This window comes from Carettochelys insculpta, chromosome 8, assembly GCF_033958435.1.
Source record: "Carettochelys insculpta isolate YL-2023 chromosome 8, ASM3395843v1, whole genome shotgun sequence".
Classification (NCBI taxonomy): domain Eukaryota; kingdom Metazoa; phylum Chordata; order Testudines; family Carettochelyidae; genus Carettochelys; species Carettochelys insculpta.
The window spans coordinates 4,081,615-4,095,537 of record NC_134144.1 but is presented as its reverse complement, the minus strand read 5'-3'; the positions used below and the strand labels follow the sequence as shown (position 1 = coordinate 4,095,537).

General features: G+C 41.2%; 1 protein-coding gene across 3 annotated transcripts in view; it reads left to right on the top strand.

Annotated features, from left to right (window-relative positions):
* Positions 1 to 13,923, top strand: part of DRC11 (dynein regulatory complex subunit 11) — a 101,841-nt gene that overhangs the window by 49,294 nt on the left and 38,624 nt on the right. For all 3 annotated transcript variants that reach the window (XM_075001435.1, XM_075001437.1, XM_075001438.1), the window contains 3 exons: positions 5,109 to 5,193; positions 10,312 to 10,449; positions 12,931 to 13,006. In XM_075001435.1, coding sequence (XP_074857536.1) covers positions 5,109 to 5,193; positions 10,312 to 10,449; positions 12,931 to 13,006 — 299 coding nt within the window. The remainder of the gene's footprint in view (positions 1 to 5,108; positions 5,194 to 10,311; positions 10,450 to 12,930; positions 13,007 to 13,923) is intronic.

Here is a 13,923-nt window from a genome sequence, read left to right as displayed (position 1 = left end):
GGAAAATATTGAAGTCATGTATGAATTGTAGCACTCAGAAAAGGGAGTGACTGACAGCATCGGCTTGAGCCCAGAAGAGCAAAGGTATGACGGTGCACCTTCCTGCTTCCTCACCCACACTCGGTAGGAGCTTGATGTAATCAGAACAGGAGTGTGCTGACTGACATTCAGCTCTTGGGCCTATCCTGAATGCAAACTTCCAGGCACGCTGACTTGTGCCACTCCCATGATAATGACAAAGACTCATTCAGACCTGGTTAAAACCAAAAGCACATTTCAGTTTGGGCCCCAAAACAAAACTGAATCCAGTGGTAAAATCCTGGCCCTGCTGAAGCCACTTCCATGACATAAATAGATGGCTGCCCTAGGTGTCCATAGATGAAAAGCTAATGTATTTGGCCTGTGAAGGACATTCTTTTGCATTTATAGAATGTCAGAGCTAAGTAGTAAGAGGAACCACTTTTGGAGCAGGAGGAGTAACAACAGAGAAGCCGGCACATGAGCACAAAAATACATGGAGATATCTACAGTAATGCTGGAGGAATTTCACAAGGTCTTTTTTCAAGTGGCTTAACACAGAAAGAGACCCCTCATTTTCCCATCCTGGCCTAACTTTAACCTTCTCACTGTGCTATTTTAATTTAATCATTGATTAACAATGCTTAATGTTTGTTTGTACATAGAGCATGTGTCTCTACATCTGTTCATGGAAGTAAGGATTGGCAAGCACACTATGCTCCTGCCGGAAGCATTTCACTGCTTTGCAGAAAGGCAATGAATTTATCAGGTGTTTTCAGTTACTTACAGCACACCACACTATGCTGTTTCATTTTCCAAGATCTCCTATCTCCACAGTCCCTTTTGCTGCAGAAGCTCACAGAACCTTGGGCAAGACTCACTAGTTTAAGGGAAGGATATTTTCCCGTGGTGGTCTCTAGACACATCAGTTTGATCAGAAGCAGTCTATTTATGAACAATCCTAATAAGCTGAGGCTTGGTTTTGCCCAGCCCTGTGCAAGTGCAAAACGTAAAGGGGAGACCACAAGGTACCTTGCCTGTGTCCCTGTACAACCTCTGGAGAGTGGTAATCCTTATTCTCCTGCAGGCAGCAGGATTCTGTAGGTTACTGCCACGGTTGGAGCTAATTTCCTCAGATGGGGCGACATGTGATTCCCTCCTAAATACGATCTGCAGCATGTTCCATGAAGCATCTGCTGCAGCCACTGAACCTAATCGCACCCACTGACTTTTCTTTACAAGCCAATGTCACTCACTCACACTCATTTTAAACAGTTTTATGGATACACTGTATGCTGCATAGGAACATCTAATTGTACACAGTGCCACTTGAGTCTGCGTTAATTTCCTTGAACTTTCTTTGTTTCTCCCCCGCTTCCCCCCTCCCCAATCTGATCATCGAGTTAAAAATGAGAGTTGGATGTTTTACATTTCTATGAGATGCTGAAAAGCCAGATTGTATTTTTGTGCAATGCAGAGAAAACAAAAATAGTGCCAGATTCATTAAGTTTTGTCAGTCTGTCTCCTGAGTACATTACACACTCCAGTACAAGCAGAATTTTATTCTTCTTACCCTACTATAAGCTTTCTGTCCCAGCCCCAGTATGCAACTGGTTACTTTAAGAGTAACCTGTATACAGTGTTATATTTTGGACACTACTCCTCTTTCCTGGACAAACAAACACAAAAAGGTCACAGGGTCCATGCATTTTGCTAGTGATCTGTCATCCAAATGTAGAGACCAATATGGATGCAGAGAAAACATTCAGGTGATGTTGAACAGACTGGAGGGATATAAGAACCAGTTACTTTTATAAAAAATCCTGAATAAACTAGACAGTTTCTGAGCCAAAGGATTAATGGACATAAATCTGAGAACAGGAATGGGAACACACATAAGCCAGAAGGGGAACACTTTAACCTTTCTGGATATTCATTAATGGATTTAAAAGTAGCCGTTCTTCTACAAAAGAATGTTACCACAAGATTACAGAGGGAGAGATCTGAATTCACATTCCTTTACAAATTTAACACCTTTAACCTTGGCCTGAATAGAGATCTTAACTAGCTTATGCATTATCCCTCTCCACTATATAAATGGATTCTGGTTTCCTCTTCATTTTTATCTGTCAAAGTAGGTTTTACCCACAAAAGCTCATGACCTTATAGATTTATTAGGCTCGAAGGTGCCACAAGACCACTTGTTACTTGCTGACAGCAAATAGTTCGATGTTCTTAATTAATGGGCTGCGGCCTGCAATAAATGCTGTTGCACTCCAGCTCTTCAAGATAGAATCACAGTGGGAGTCAGAATAATTTTCTTTTAGGCACCCTTCTGATTATCACAGCTATTGCTTATTAGGTTTCTCCTGCTATATGACCTGAAATACTTGTCTTAGAACATAACCATGCCATTTGAAATTGGAACAGAGGAGTCTCATAGTAAACCTTGTCATGGCAAAATTCATAATACGCAGAAAGTACATCATCATCCTGGGCTGAAATTTGACACAGTATTCAGTATTCCAGTTGATTTGCCTTTAGCTCCCATTTCATGCCCTGTCTGTTACTTCTCTCATTGTGAGAAAAAAACAAGACGACCTCCTGGAAAGCTTATCAGCAACACCCTCAGTTTCTAACCCCTTTATCCAAGGTTCCCTAGACCCAGAGGAGGTGAAAAGTGCAGAAGAGTTTATTTAGAAGATGTACGGCATACCAGAGCTCCACAGTTCTGATAAAGCATGTCTTATTTTGTTCATATATAGATTCACTCGTCAGAAGATCTACCCCCAACAAGGGAAGGTCTTTCCTCCACATACAGAGAGCTCAGTCACTAGTATGGAGACAGTCTCGCTATGCAAAACCCTGTATTTCTTCTGCCAAACGCAGTAGGCTGAAAACAGGAGGACAGGTCACATAATAGCCACCATTGCCAGCAAACTGCTATTCTGTGGCTGTGCAAACAGGGTGCAGAAGCCAGTGATGCAGGTGCTGGACAATGCCAGTTGTTTGCACAGGAGCATGCAAATGTGGAACACTGGAATGGGGTCATGTCAATGTATGTGACAGTTCACCAGGACAGTGCTAGCAAATAAGTATGTGTGTCATAATATGTGCTTCAGCCTGCCACTGCACAGCAAAGTTTATTGAAATAGTACATTTACTTAAGAGTTAGCCATGATTTTCACTTGTTTTAAAAAACAAGTGTTTTCAGATGATAAGTATCACACATAAACTTGAATGCTTTTGTTTTCAAAGTGAAAATGCTCAAGTTATAGCAGCTATGCAAGCACTCTCTTTCATGGCTGTGTAACATACTTATCTATTTCTCACTGCCTCCTGACAATAAGAAAGTGAAAACCAAAAAGGTTGTGTATATCATTTGATCACTTTCATTACATCCTATGGTTCATTAAGAGCCAACTGAAGTATGCTAATCCAAAACAAAAAGGCTATGTCTACACGAGAGTGATCTTTCAACAGAAGTTAATGTTGGAAGATATCTTCTGACAAACCTTCTGTTGACACATCATAGCCAGACTGCCAAGCAGATCAAAAGACTGATCCACTCTGTCACCAGACCACCTGGCTACTCTTTCAACAGAATCGTCAACTGGAAGCACAGCAGATAGGGCCACTGGTGCCCTGGAAACCGAGTCTGTCGACAAAGCGCCCCCCTCCTCCCCCCCACGAAACGTCGAGACCAAATTTCTGTCAACAGAATCTGTCGACAGAGGTGTTCTGCCTCATGGGGGAGCAGAAGAATGCTGACGACAGAAGTGCCACGTTCTGTTGATTTACTGTCGACAGAACGCCGTGGGAATGTGGCTGCTCTGCGTTTTGTCGACAAAACTCTCTAGTGTAGACATCGCCAAAGGGAATAAAGATTTACACTCCAGCAATTTCTGTAGTACATGTGAGGCCTTTATACACAGTGTAATAGATTGGCAGCAATCATAGTTGGATTCAGCACATCCTACTCATCTTCAAAAGACATATGAACTTTTAAAAAAAAGATGCCTCTCACAGTTAACTTTTTTGCAAACTCCACAAGTCTATTGCTCAAGATACAGAAGTTTCGTTTCTCAGGGAAGTAGCATCCACCTTTATCTATGAATTATTCTTAAATAAAAAGTAAACAAATGCCACATTAAAACACATTTGTAATACATTTATAATAATTTAAAGGAGTTGAGTTCAGGCTGGTTCCTCACCTTTAGTTCACATTGTCATTTTTTTCCTTCAAGTTTCATTCCTAATAAATCAGTTAAACACCTTAGTGTCAAATGAACTGGCTTTTGTCAGCCTTAAATCAAACTCAGCACTATTTAAACTTGGGAGCTGCATCTAATACAATATTAAACTATTTCACCGAGTCAAGAATTTGAATGAGTTCTTACTTATCTTAGCAATAAAACATGTTTGTAAAATCAAATGTGGCTGAACATTAAACAGAACAGAGGATGTATGCCTCTCTTTTGGTTTTAAGGGCCATTTTTCAACTGTCTCTAAAAATAGTTTGGAGTATAAGTGAACAGGATTTTTTTTGTTGTTGTTTTCACGTGTATGTTGATTTATTGCAAACGCAGGGACCCAGTTTTTTCATTTGATGCTATTTATGCCCGTGCGAAGAGAAATTATTCAGCATGCAAACCAAATTGCCTGCAATTACAATGGATGTGGTTTTTCTTCTTATAGTATGAGAAGGGTGGCTGTGCTAGTCTGTAGCTTCACAAAAAACAAGCAGTCTTGTAGCACCTTAAAGACTAACAATTTTATTTATTAGGTAACGAAAGCTCATTACTTAATAAATATAACTGTTAGTCTTGAAGGCACTAAAGGACCACTTTTTTAACTTGTATGTTTATTGTAGTAGTAATTAACTCCAATCACAGACAATGTACTGTACACACCCATCAAAAAGACAATGATTTTTTGAATAACTATCTGCTTTAGAAGGTGAGGGTATTCCCTCTATCTTGAGCATGACACAAAGGGATGTCTCTCCATAACACACTGCTGTCATCAGATTAATAATCAGATTGGCAGGTGTAGTATTTTAATTGATTCTTCTTTTCTTTTGTGTGCAGGCATATTACAGGCAAGTTTCCAGACTATCCTAAGGAAGAGGAGGGAGGTTCAACTGCTATTTTTTCTCTGAAAACCCCAGATCAGGTATTTTAATGACTTTCCCCGCTCAAAAAGGGATGAAATGCTTAGAGATTGAAACTATGAAAAATAAACATGTCTACACCAAGAGAAATTTTATAGCAGCTGCTTCCATTGGTCTAAATTTTTGGTTAAACTTGTTATTAGGATGACGATGGCTGTGTATGCAAAGTTAACCATACAGAAAACAAGGCACCCAAAGATTCAAGTGTTTACTGGTGAGCAGACAAAGGACTGAGATAGTTGTACTTGTGAGTTAAACCAGATGTGAACCATGTCTGCAAAACTGAAGACTACTGTATTCATCTGCCATTGATCATGAAGTGTGGCAGACCCTCAAACAAACTAAGATTTTGCAAGTTCCAGGGGGATCCACAAAATCCCACTTATCATCTTGGATCCATTCCTGCAAGGTACAAATCCGTGTGTTGGCTTTTAAAGGTTTAAAAGCTTCAGTTCTGTTTGTAAAGGCAGGCTGGAGTGTAAACAGTATTCACGCATGCCTTACCACAAGAAAACGAAGGTTTTCTAAGGGAATTCATTTCCCAAATGGAAGGAATCCAAAGTTTTAACTGCGAGTGGTATGATGGGTTTTTGAGGCTTCCAGTTCTGGTACACTTAAAGGAGATACAGTAAACTTTTACATATCTGGCATTCTATCATCTGGAACTTTCAGATAACTGGCATTTTAACCATAAGCAAATTTTAGTTATGTTTTACAGTGGTACAGTATAGTGGAAGTAAATACAAATAAATACAGCAAATACAATATAAGTTTACAGTGTACAGTACTACTGTTGGTAAATAAAGTACTCTGCATACATTTTTTGTTTGTTTCTTAATATCTAACCTTATTGTTCTTTAGTGTTATGCATTGCTAGGTATACCTCTCTCTGATCCAGAATATATGAATATCTGGCAACCTCCCAGTCCTGAGGCTGCTGGATATGAAAGAGTTTACTGTATGATTTACCTAAGTATCATGAATAGCTGACATAGCCCTCCTTAACAGGGATATTCAGCATATAAAAGGACCTATAAATTAGTTTATTATTAGTTTATTTAAGCAAAAGATGCATTAGTGGGGTTCTGTATGTTACGTACAACAAATACAAGAGAAAGAATGGATTACCCAGTGGCAGGTCGCTCACTGGGGAGTGAGGCAGCCTGGGTTCAGTGCGTGCATATCACAGGCTTCCTGGATGAACTTGGGCAAGTCTCTGAGGGTGGAATTCACAAGGAGTTAGGCACTGCAACAGCGTCCTGTTAGGCACCCTGCCATGAGGGGAACTCACAACGCTGAGTTCAGGCCCAGGTCCCTGTACAATGCTTGCAGACAGTCACAAAACACAGTATGGGGAGCCACCTAAATGAGCCAGTGGGAGATGGGCTATGGAGTAATCTGGGGCAGGTACCTCTCCTGTTGGAGTCAGAGAAGGGGGTGGAGTTGGCTGTAGTAGTTTGGACTTCTGGCACCATAGTACCACTTCAGTTAGGAAGAAGCCTTGAGTACCTCTGCTAATTTTGGATACAACAGCCTTGCTGGGACAGTAAAAACCCATTTTAAACTTCAGTCATTCTATTAATCAAGTCAGGAGAATGGAATGCTTCACTGCTTATCAACATTAGATATAACTGAATAGTGCTTGGGGTGGAAATTACCATATTTAATTAAATGAAAGATACTGACATCCTCGGGGAAATCCACTAATGAGATTCTGCTGACTGCACTGTGTAGCCATGTCTGTTTCCCTCCCTTTCTTTCCACTATGAGATCTTTAATGCAGCTTTAAAAGGCATTCTTCCACAGATGTATCTTCCTGCTACTGGATGTTTGTTTTAGTCTTAGAAATTATCAGTCTTTATTTTATTTTTTCTTATGTTGTGGGCATTTTTAAAATGTATTTTCATACTTAAATATGACTTGTATTTCATGTGGCTTGTATTTCATCACTGCCACTGCTTAACTAACACAAGAATTAAACCTCCAACATTCCCTGTAAATATTGTTCTAACTTTCTATGCAGTTCTATCCACCTAGCACACTACCATTCATGATGGAGCCTTCATCTCCTGCCTTTGAGTTTCAAGCTAGCTCTGTTCTGCATTACTGGATAGCAAATGTGAAAAATCAGAACATTTTTTTTTAAATGTTAGGCCTATATAAGGAAATGTGCCTTATTTCAAGATGTACGGTTGCCCTAGTCCTGTTACAAAGGACTAGTTTACACAGCCTGTGTTGCAACACAAAAACAGCAAGACCACTGCAAATAAATGCTCAATTGCCATGACTCACTTGACTGGTCGCTTTGAAGTAACCGGCATTTCCTTGGTAAATTTGAGCCTTAATACCTTCTTGTACCTTTTTGTATGCACCTGTCTTTGGGGCTTCCTCTCGGCATTCCTCCTTTTCCTTGCTTTTCCCTTAGAATCATAGATTCAGAGTTAGAAGAGACTGCAGGTGGCATCTAGTCTAATCCTCTGCCAAGATGCAGGATTTGTTGTCTAGCCCATCCTAGACAGCTAACTATCCAGCCTCCTTTTGAAAGCCACCAGTGAAGGAGCTCCCATGACTTCCCTACAAAGCTTGTCTATTGTCCTTCTGTCCGTACAGTCAGAAAGCCTTTTTCCCCTCCAAGATTTAATCTAAATCTGACGTGCTATTGTTTGAACCCATTGCCTCTGGTCCTGCCCTCTGGGGTGGGAATACTTTTTCTCCATCTCCTTATGGCATGATGAAATACTTCAAGAGTACCATCATGTTCCCCCCCCGCCTTAATCTCCTCTTTTCCAAACTAAAACCTACCCAATTCCTGCAGCCTTTGTTCCAATGGCTGCTGTTCTATCCCTTTGGTCATCTCTCTTATTTGCTTCCAGATCCTTTCCAGCTTTCCCACATCCTTTCTAGACATTGGTTCCCCCAAGGGGATGCAGAACTCTAGTCAAGGCCTCACCAGCACTGAGTAAAGCGGTTCTCCCGCCTCCCATGATTTGCGCGTCATGCCTCTGAGAATGCAACGCCAATTTTATTGTTGACTCATGTTGAGGTTGTGATCCTCCTGCAACTCCCCAATCCTTCCCAGCAGCACTGCTGCCAATCCTACTTTCCCCCCAATTCTGTGTGAGGAATAGGGTTGCAGAGATGCTCACACAACCCAACACCCTTGTCCTGCCCCTCTTCTGAGGCCCCACTCATGCCCTGCCCATCTCCTAGGCTTCACCCCCATTCACTAACTTCTACTCTCCATCACTCAGTCTCCCCAACCTCACTTACTAGGCTAGTTCAAGAGACTGGGACACAGGAGGGGACTTTGAATGGGGTGCAGACTCTGGGCTGGAGCTGGATATAAGTGGGTCTGGGTGCAAGAGGGCGCTCTGTGATGGGACTGAGGGGTTCAGGGCTGGGGCAGGGAGCTGGGGCACAATGGTAAGTGAAGGCTTTGGTTGGGGGTGCAGACACTGGTGTGTGGCTGGGGTGGAAGGGTTTGGGTGTAGGAGGCAGCTCCTGGCTGGGACTGAAGGGTTCGGAAGGCAGGAGTGGGCTCTGAAAGGGAGTCAGAGTGGAGGGATCTGAGGGCTCTGGTTGGGAGTGCAGGCTGCAGTGGAGATGAGCAATTTGAGGTGTAGGAGGGTGCTCTGGCCTGGTACCAAGGGGGTTGGAGGGCAGGAGGAGGAAGATCAGGGATAGGACAGGGGAGGCACAAGGGCTCCTGTATCTAGGGTAGGAGAGGGGCTCAAGCTGGGGCACAGGGATGAGGCCCGGAGGCATCAGGGATCCAGACTCCAAGCAGAATGTTGCAAACATTTAAGAGGATGGAACTAAAATTCAAAGTGATTTTGATAAACTGGAGAGCTGGACTAGGTACAACACAGTGAAATTCAGCAGAGACCAGTGTAAGGTGTTATACTTTGTACATGTGCCTTTTCTTTCCTAATTCTGATGACCAGGTGTGTGTCTTTTTACTGGCATGCCTGGTTGAGAAGTGTTCCTGGTGATGCTGTTGTCTGGTTGGGAACCATGGGCAATGAGAGCTGTTTGGGTGGCACTTGTGAACAAGGCAGTGTGCAGAGCCACCTGGCCATGCCTTCATGGAGGAGTCAGAAGACCTCAAAAAGCTCCCAGAAGCATCCGACACATCTGTCTTCTGACTCCTCCATGAAGGCATGGCCAGGTGGCTCTGCACACTGCCTTGTTCACAAGTGCCACCCAAACAGCTCTCATTGCCCATGGTTCCCAACCAGACAACAGCATCACCAGGAACACTTCTCAACCAGGCATGCCAGTAAAAAGACACACACCTGGTCATCAGAATTAGGAAAGAAAAGGCACATGTACAAAGTATAACACCTTACATTGGTCTCTGCTGAATTTCACTGTGTTGTACCTAGTCCAGCTCTCCAGTTTATCAAAATCACTTTGAATTTTAGTTCCATCCTCTTAAATGTTTGCAACATTCTGCCTCCCACATCCCCACTCAGCTCTGTGTCTGTAAATTTGATTCCTACATCCAGGTCGTTAATAAAACATTAAATAATTCCAGACTCAAGACAGATCCCTGTAGGATCCCGCTTGAGACCTCCTTCCCATCTGACAGCATTCCATTAACAGTTACTCTTTGTGGTTGCACTTTCCTTACCACATCCTACTCCTACTGCACATGTAAGGCTGTACCAAAATTTGACTTTGCAAGTATTTGGTTGAATTGTGAGTGAAAAAAAAGGAGTCTATCTATAGCAAGTCAGGTTTTCAGTACCTATGTGGAGCCAAAAAGTACTGCAGCTGACAGAAGTCTAGGGTTACACGATGCAAAATGCCTTGTTAGACACATTGGAACAACATATTTTTGGAATGAGCAGCAGTGCTAGATTTCAGCACACTGCAGAGGAGTTGTAACAGCCAGATTAGCGGTGGGTAACTTTTTGAAAACACAGATCAAATAATGAAAAGACCATAAAAAGGTGAAATTAAAGAAGGGAGAAAATACCAAGTCATGATCCATTCTGAAAGTGAAAATGTATTTCAAGTTGCTAGATACATCCCTTATTCTCATTCCCAAACTTTTAATATTCCTTACGTTTAAAAACATCAAGATAATGGTGTATGTTACTTTGATTCCTTCCCAGGTTGCCGCTGAGCTGGCTGCTAAAGAGGAAGAAAAAGCTCTAAAGAAAAAGTCCAAAGAAAAGGGAAAGAAAGAAAAAGGGAAAAAGAAAAAGAAAGCAAAAGAAAATGGAAAAGAGAAAAAAGAAAACAAGGATATTGTAAGGCATTTTAAAATGTGAATTTGATTAGTAAGGTGATTGCTTTGCATCCCTCAGTGGATAAACAGCAATACCAAAAATGTGTCCCTGTCCTGTCACACCTTGGGTTGAGTCTGGATATGAAATTTTGAAGATCTGATGAAGAAACAACAGTGCAGAACTATGATGGTTTTATCTTTTTTCCTCTTCTGATGCCCCAGTCTCTGTGAGGTAATAATCAAGACCATTCTCTCAGGTGTTCTGTGGCTCACTAAGAAAATATTATTCCCTCTGTGTAGTACTGAAAAAAATTATCCGGGAATGCTTCAGAAATATTCTGAAAAGTCCTAACAAAAGGACCTTATTAAAATAAGTGTGGGCTATGAGTCATAGCAGTGCAGTCAAATGAGTCCTTGTTCCTAACTTCAGTTTTTTAAGAAAACAAGATTATGATCCCAGGAGAAGATTTAAATATTCCTTAAGTCTGATAAAGATCTTTATAAATATGCATTTCATATCAAAGTGACTTCATTTTTTCCTTGGTATGTGTTGATTTGATTTCCCACTGGGCACTAACAAAAAAATAACAGAAACCCGGCACAGTATAATCCCTCTTCACAAATGTTTTGTTTCTATGACGTTTCAAGACATTTGTTAAGTCATTAGAAACTATTCAACATAGTAATATACCATGTACTGACCTGCTCATAAGACAAGAATATGGCAGTGGTCTCTACAAATTTCATCCAACCATGTTGATCTTAACGTAACATTCTTTCATCAAGTTGATCCACAGGCAAAATCTCCTTACCAGGACCAGGAATCTGTAGCCAAAGAACACTGTGGAAATCAATTCAGATTCTTTGTAACCTTGCAGTGTGGATTCCTCCATGTAGATGAGTCTGTGGAAAGATTCAAGCATGGGCTCAGCGTTCATCCAGTCGTTACCCCCTGTTTGTGGCTGCATTGAAACTGGTGTTATTGGAGCAAGTTGCCCACACCACACTTAACACAACATTGATTCAACTATCATCTGAGTGTCGAAGGAAAAAAAAAAGAAAAGAATTCTTTGTGCTTCCAACACAGTGTAAAAACACTGACTGGTAATAGATTTCAGAGAAGTCGCTGGGTTGGTCTGTTTCAGCAAAAACAAGGAGTCCAATGGCACATTAAAGACTAACAACTTAATTAGGGCATAAACTTTCATGAGTAGCAACTCACTTTATCAGATGCATCAACTGAAAGATCTTTTACTGAGTGCTTCTCACAAAGTGAGTGGCTGCTCACAAAAGCTTGTTGCGTAATAAAATTGTTGGTCTTTAAGGTGCCACAGACTCCTTGTACTTACCTACTAATGTAGAATTTAGGCTTAGATTCATTGTAGCTGCCCTCTAGATCCTGAATTATTTTAAAAAAATCTACTTAAGTATGTTGGATATTAATATTTGAAATGTACTGACATAGAAATTTTCTTTACTTCCAAGTATAAAAATCAATGAACTTAGACATCAAAATAATTGCTTTACCTATTCATAAGGGTAAAAGAAATAATGAATAGATGTGCACAATGATGTTTAGTGGCCAAAAATATTAATGGGAGACAACTGACTTTTCAGGCTTCATGCCAATATTTCTGTCATTAACAAAACATAAATGTATGTTTCTTATAAATGCAACAACTAATAATCTAAATGCCATTTTACTTAAAAAACGTTTGGGTTTCATAAATTAAAAGCAATGCAAGAGGTCTAGCCTGGGAGTCTGAATGCAGTAGTACATTGCATGCTGCAGGAGATACTGACATGGGTCCCAAAAATCTCAGACCCTGCAGAAGGTAGGATTGCAGCAGAAGCAGCAGAGAACTGAGTTTCAGTCTTGAACCCTTTTGCTTGCGTTACCCTTCAGCATACACCTCTAGCCAAACCTCACTGCCTCCCTTTAAAGTCATGCACTCTGCTGATTAAAGTTCATTCGGGCCACCTTCCTTCTTTTTCCCCAAAATCACCTCCATGCCATCTCCCAGGCGGTTTCCTGTATCCTGTGACGTCCTTCCTGAGCCTTCACATCACACTTCTCTTTTTAAACCCCATCTTTTTCCCCAAACAATAGTCCTCTAATTGCCTAAAAAGAACATTGATTTCATGACATCAAATCAGTTAGCACATTATGGCTACAATAGGAAGAAAAAAAAAAGGATGTTTGGAAGGTAAATAGATTGCCATGCTCAAAGGCCCAAACTATACTGCAAAAATATGTGAGTTTAACAACTTTTAAATTCATGTAACTCAACTGGGTTTGAACATGAACTGCCCCAATCTCTGTGGGTAATGTTAAACCATATGGTCAGTTTGGAAAATATGTTTTAATTCAGGTCTCTTCCAACAATTTTCACCAAATAACTTTTTGGCAATGGTTTGTGAATTAAAACTACACTTGATCCCATTTTTCATTATACCCTATGACCCTGTCTGTTTGGTGATATTCTACATTTTGTACACACAGGAAGAAGATGAGGGCTGGAAAATGGCACCTAGTAATTTCCTCCCTATAATGGAAGATGGAAACAACCAATATAAAGGTCAGTATAGGGAGCTGCTGATCATAGTTGAAGTGTTCTTCTAATAAAACAAATTGGATGCCATTCATGTGACATCAAAAGCTCGTATGGAGCATCACAGAAGCACAAGCTTTTCTTTTCTTCCTTTTAGACAAAGTAAAATTAGGAAAGAGATTCCCCCTTCTCCTGTAATTTATTTTCGACCTTTTTGGCCCCATCAGACAGCCGCCAATATGCAGTCATAGGAGTTGCTCTCACTGTAGGTGCAAGATCAGAGCCTTACTCCGTAACCCTACCACAGCAATGCACAACTATTTTTGTCAGTAAATTCAGAAACTGACAATATATACCTCTGGACTGGCACATCCTGTTAACTGGCTCTTTCACAGGTTCAATGTTATGCTAATTGATTCAGCAAGATGCAAGGCTTTTCACTTTTATGTTAATAGATCCTCTCTAGGGGAAAAATGAGACATCTTGCAGCACCTTGTAGACTGACAGATTTTTTGGAGCATCAGCTTTTGTGGGTAAAGACCCACTTCGTCAGATGCAACATGAAGAAGCGGGTCTTTGCCCACAAAAGCTTATGCTCCAATAAATCTGTTAGTCTATAAAGGTGCCACGGAACTTCTTGTTGGTTTTGCAGATACAGACTAACACAGATATCCCTCTGATGCTCTGGGGGAAGACTCTGAAAGCTGCAACAGCCTGTTGGAAGGCAACAGGAACTGTCAGAATAGGGATCAGAAGAGGGGTGTGGTAACACAAAGACCGAAGGAAGGCAATGGCTTCCAGTGTCTCTGACATCAGCCCAAAACCAGAAGTATAACAGCAATGAAACAGCCCTGCAGCTCAAGCCCTATGGCCCCAAGTCAAGTAGCATGGACCAGCTGCAGGTTTTTCTCTGCTGTGCAGACATACCCCCAGACTCCCCCTAC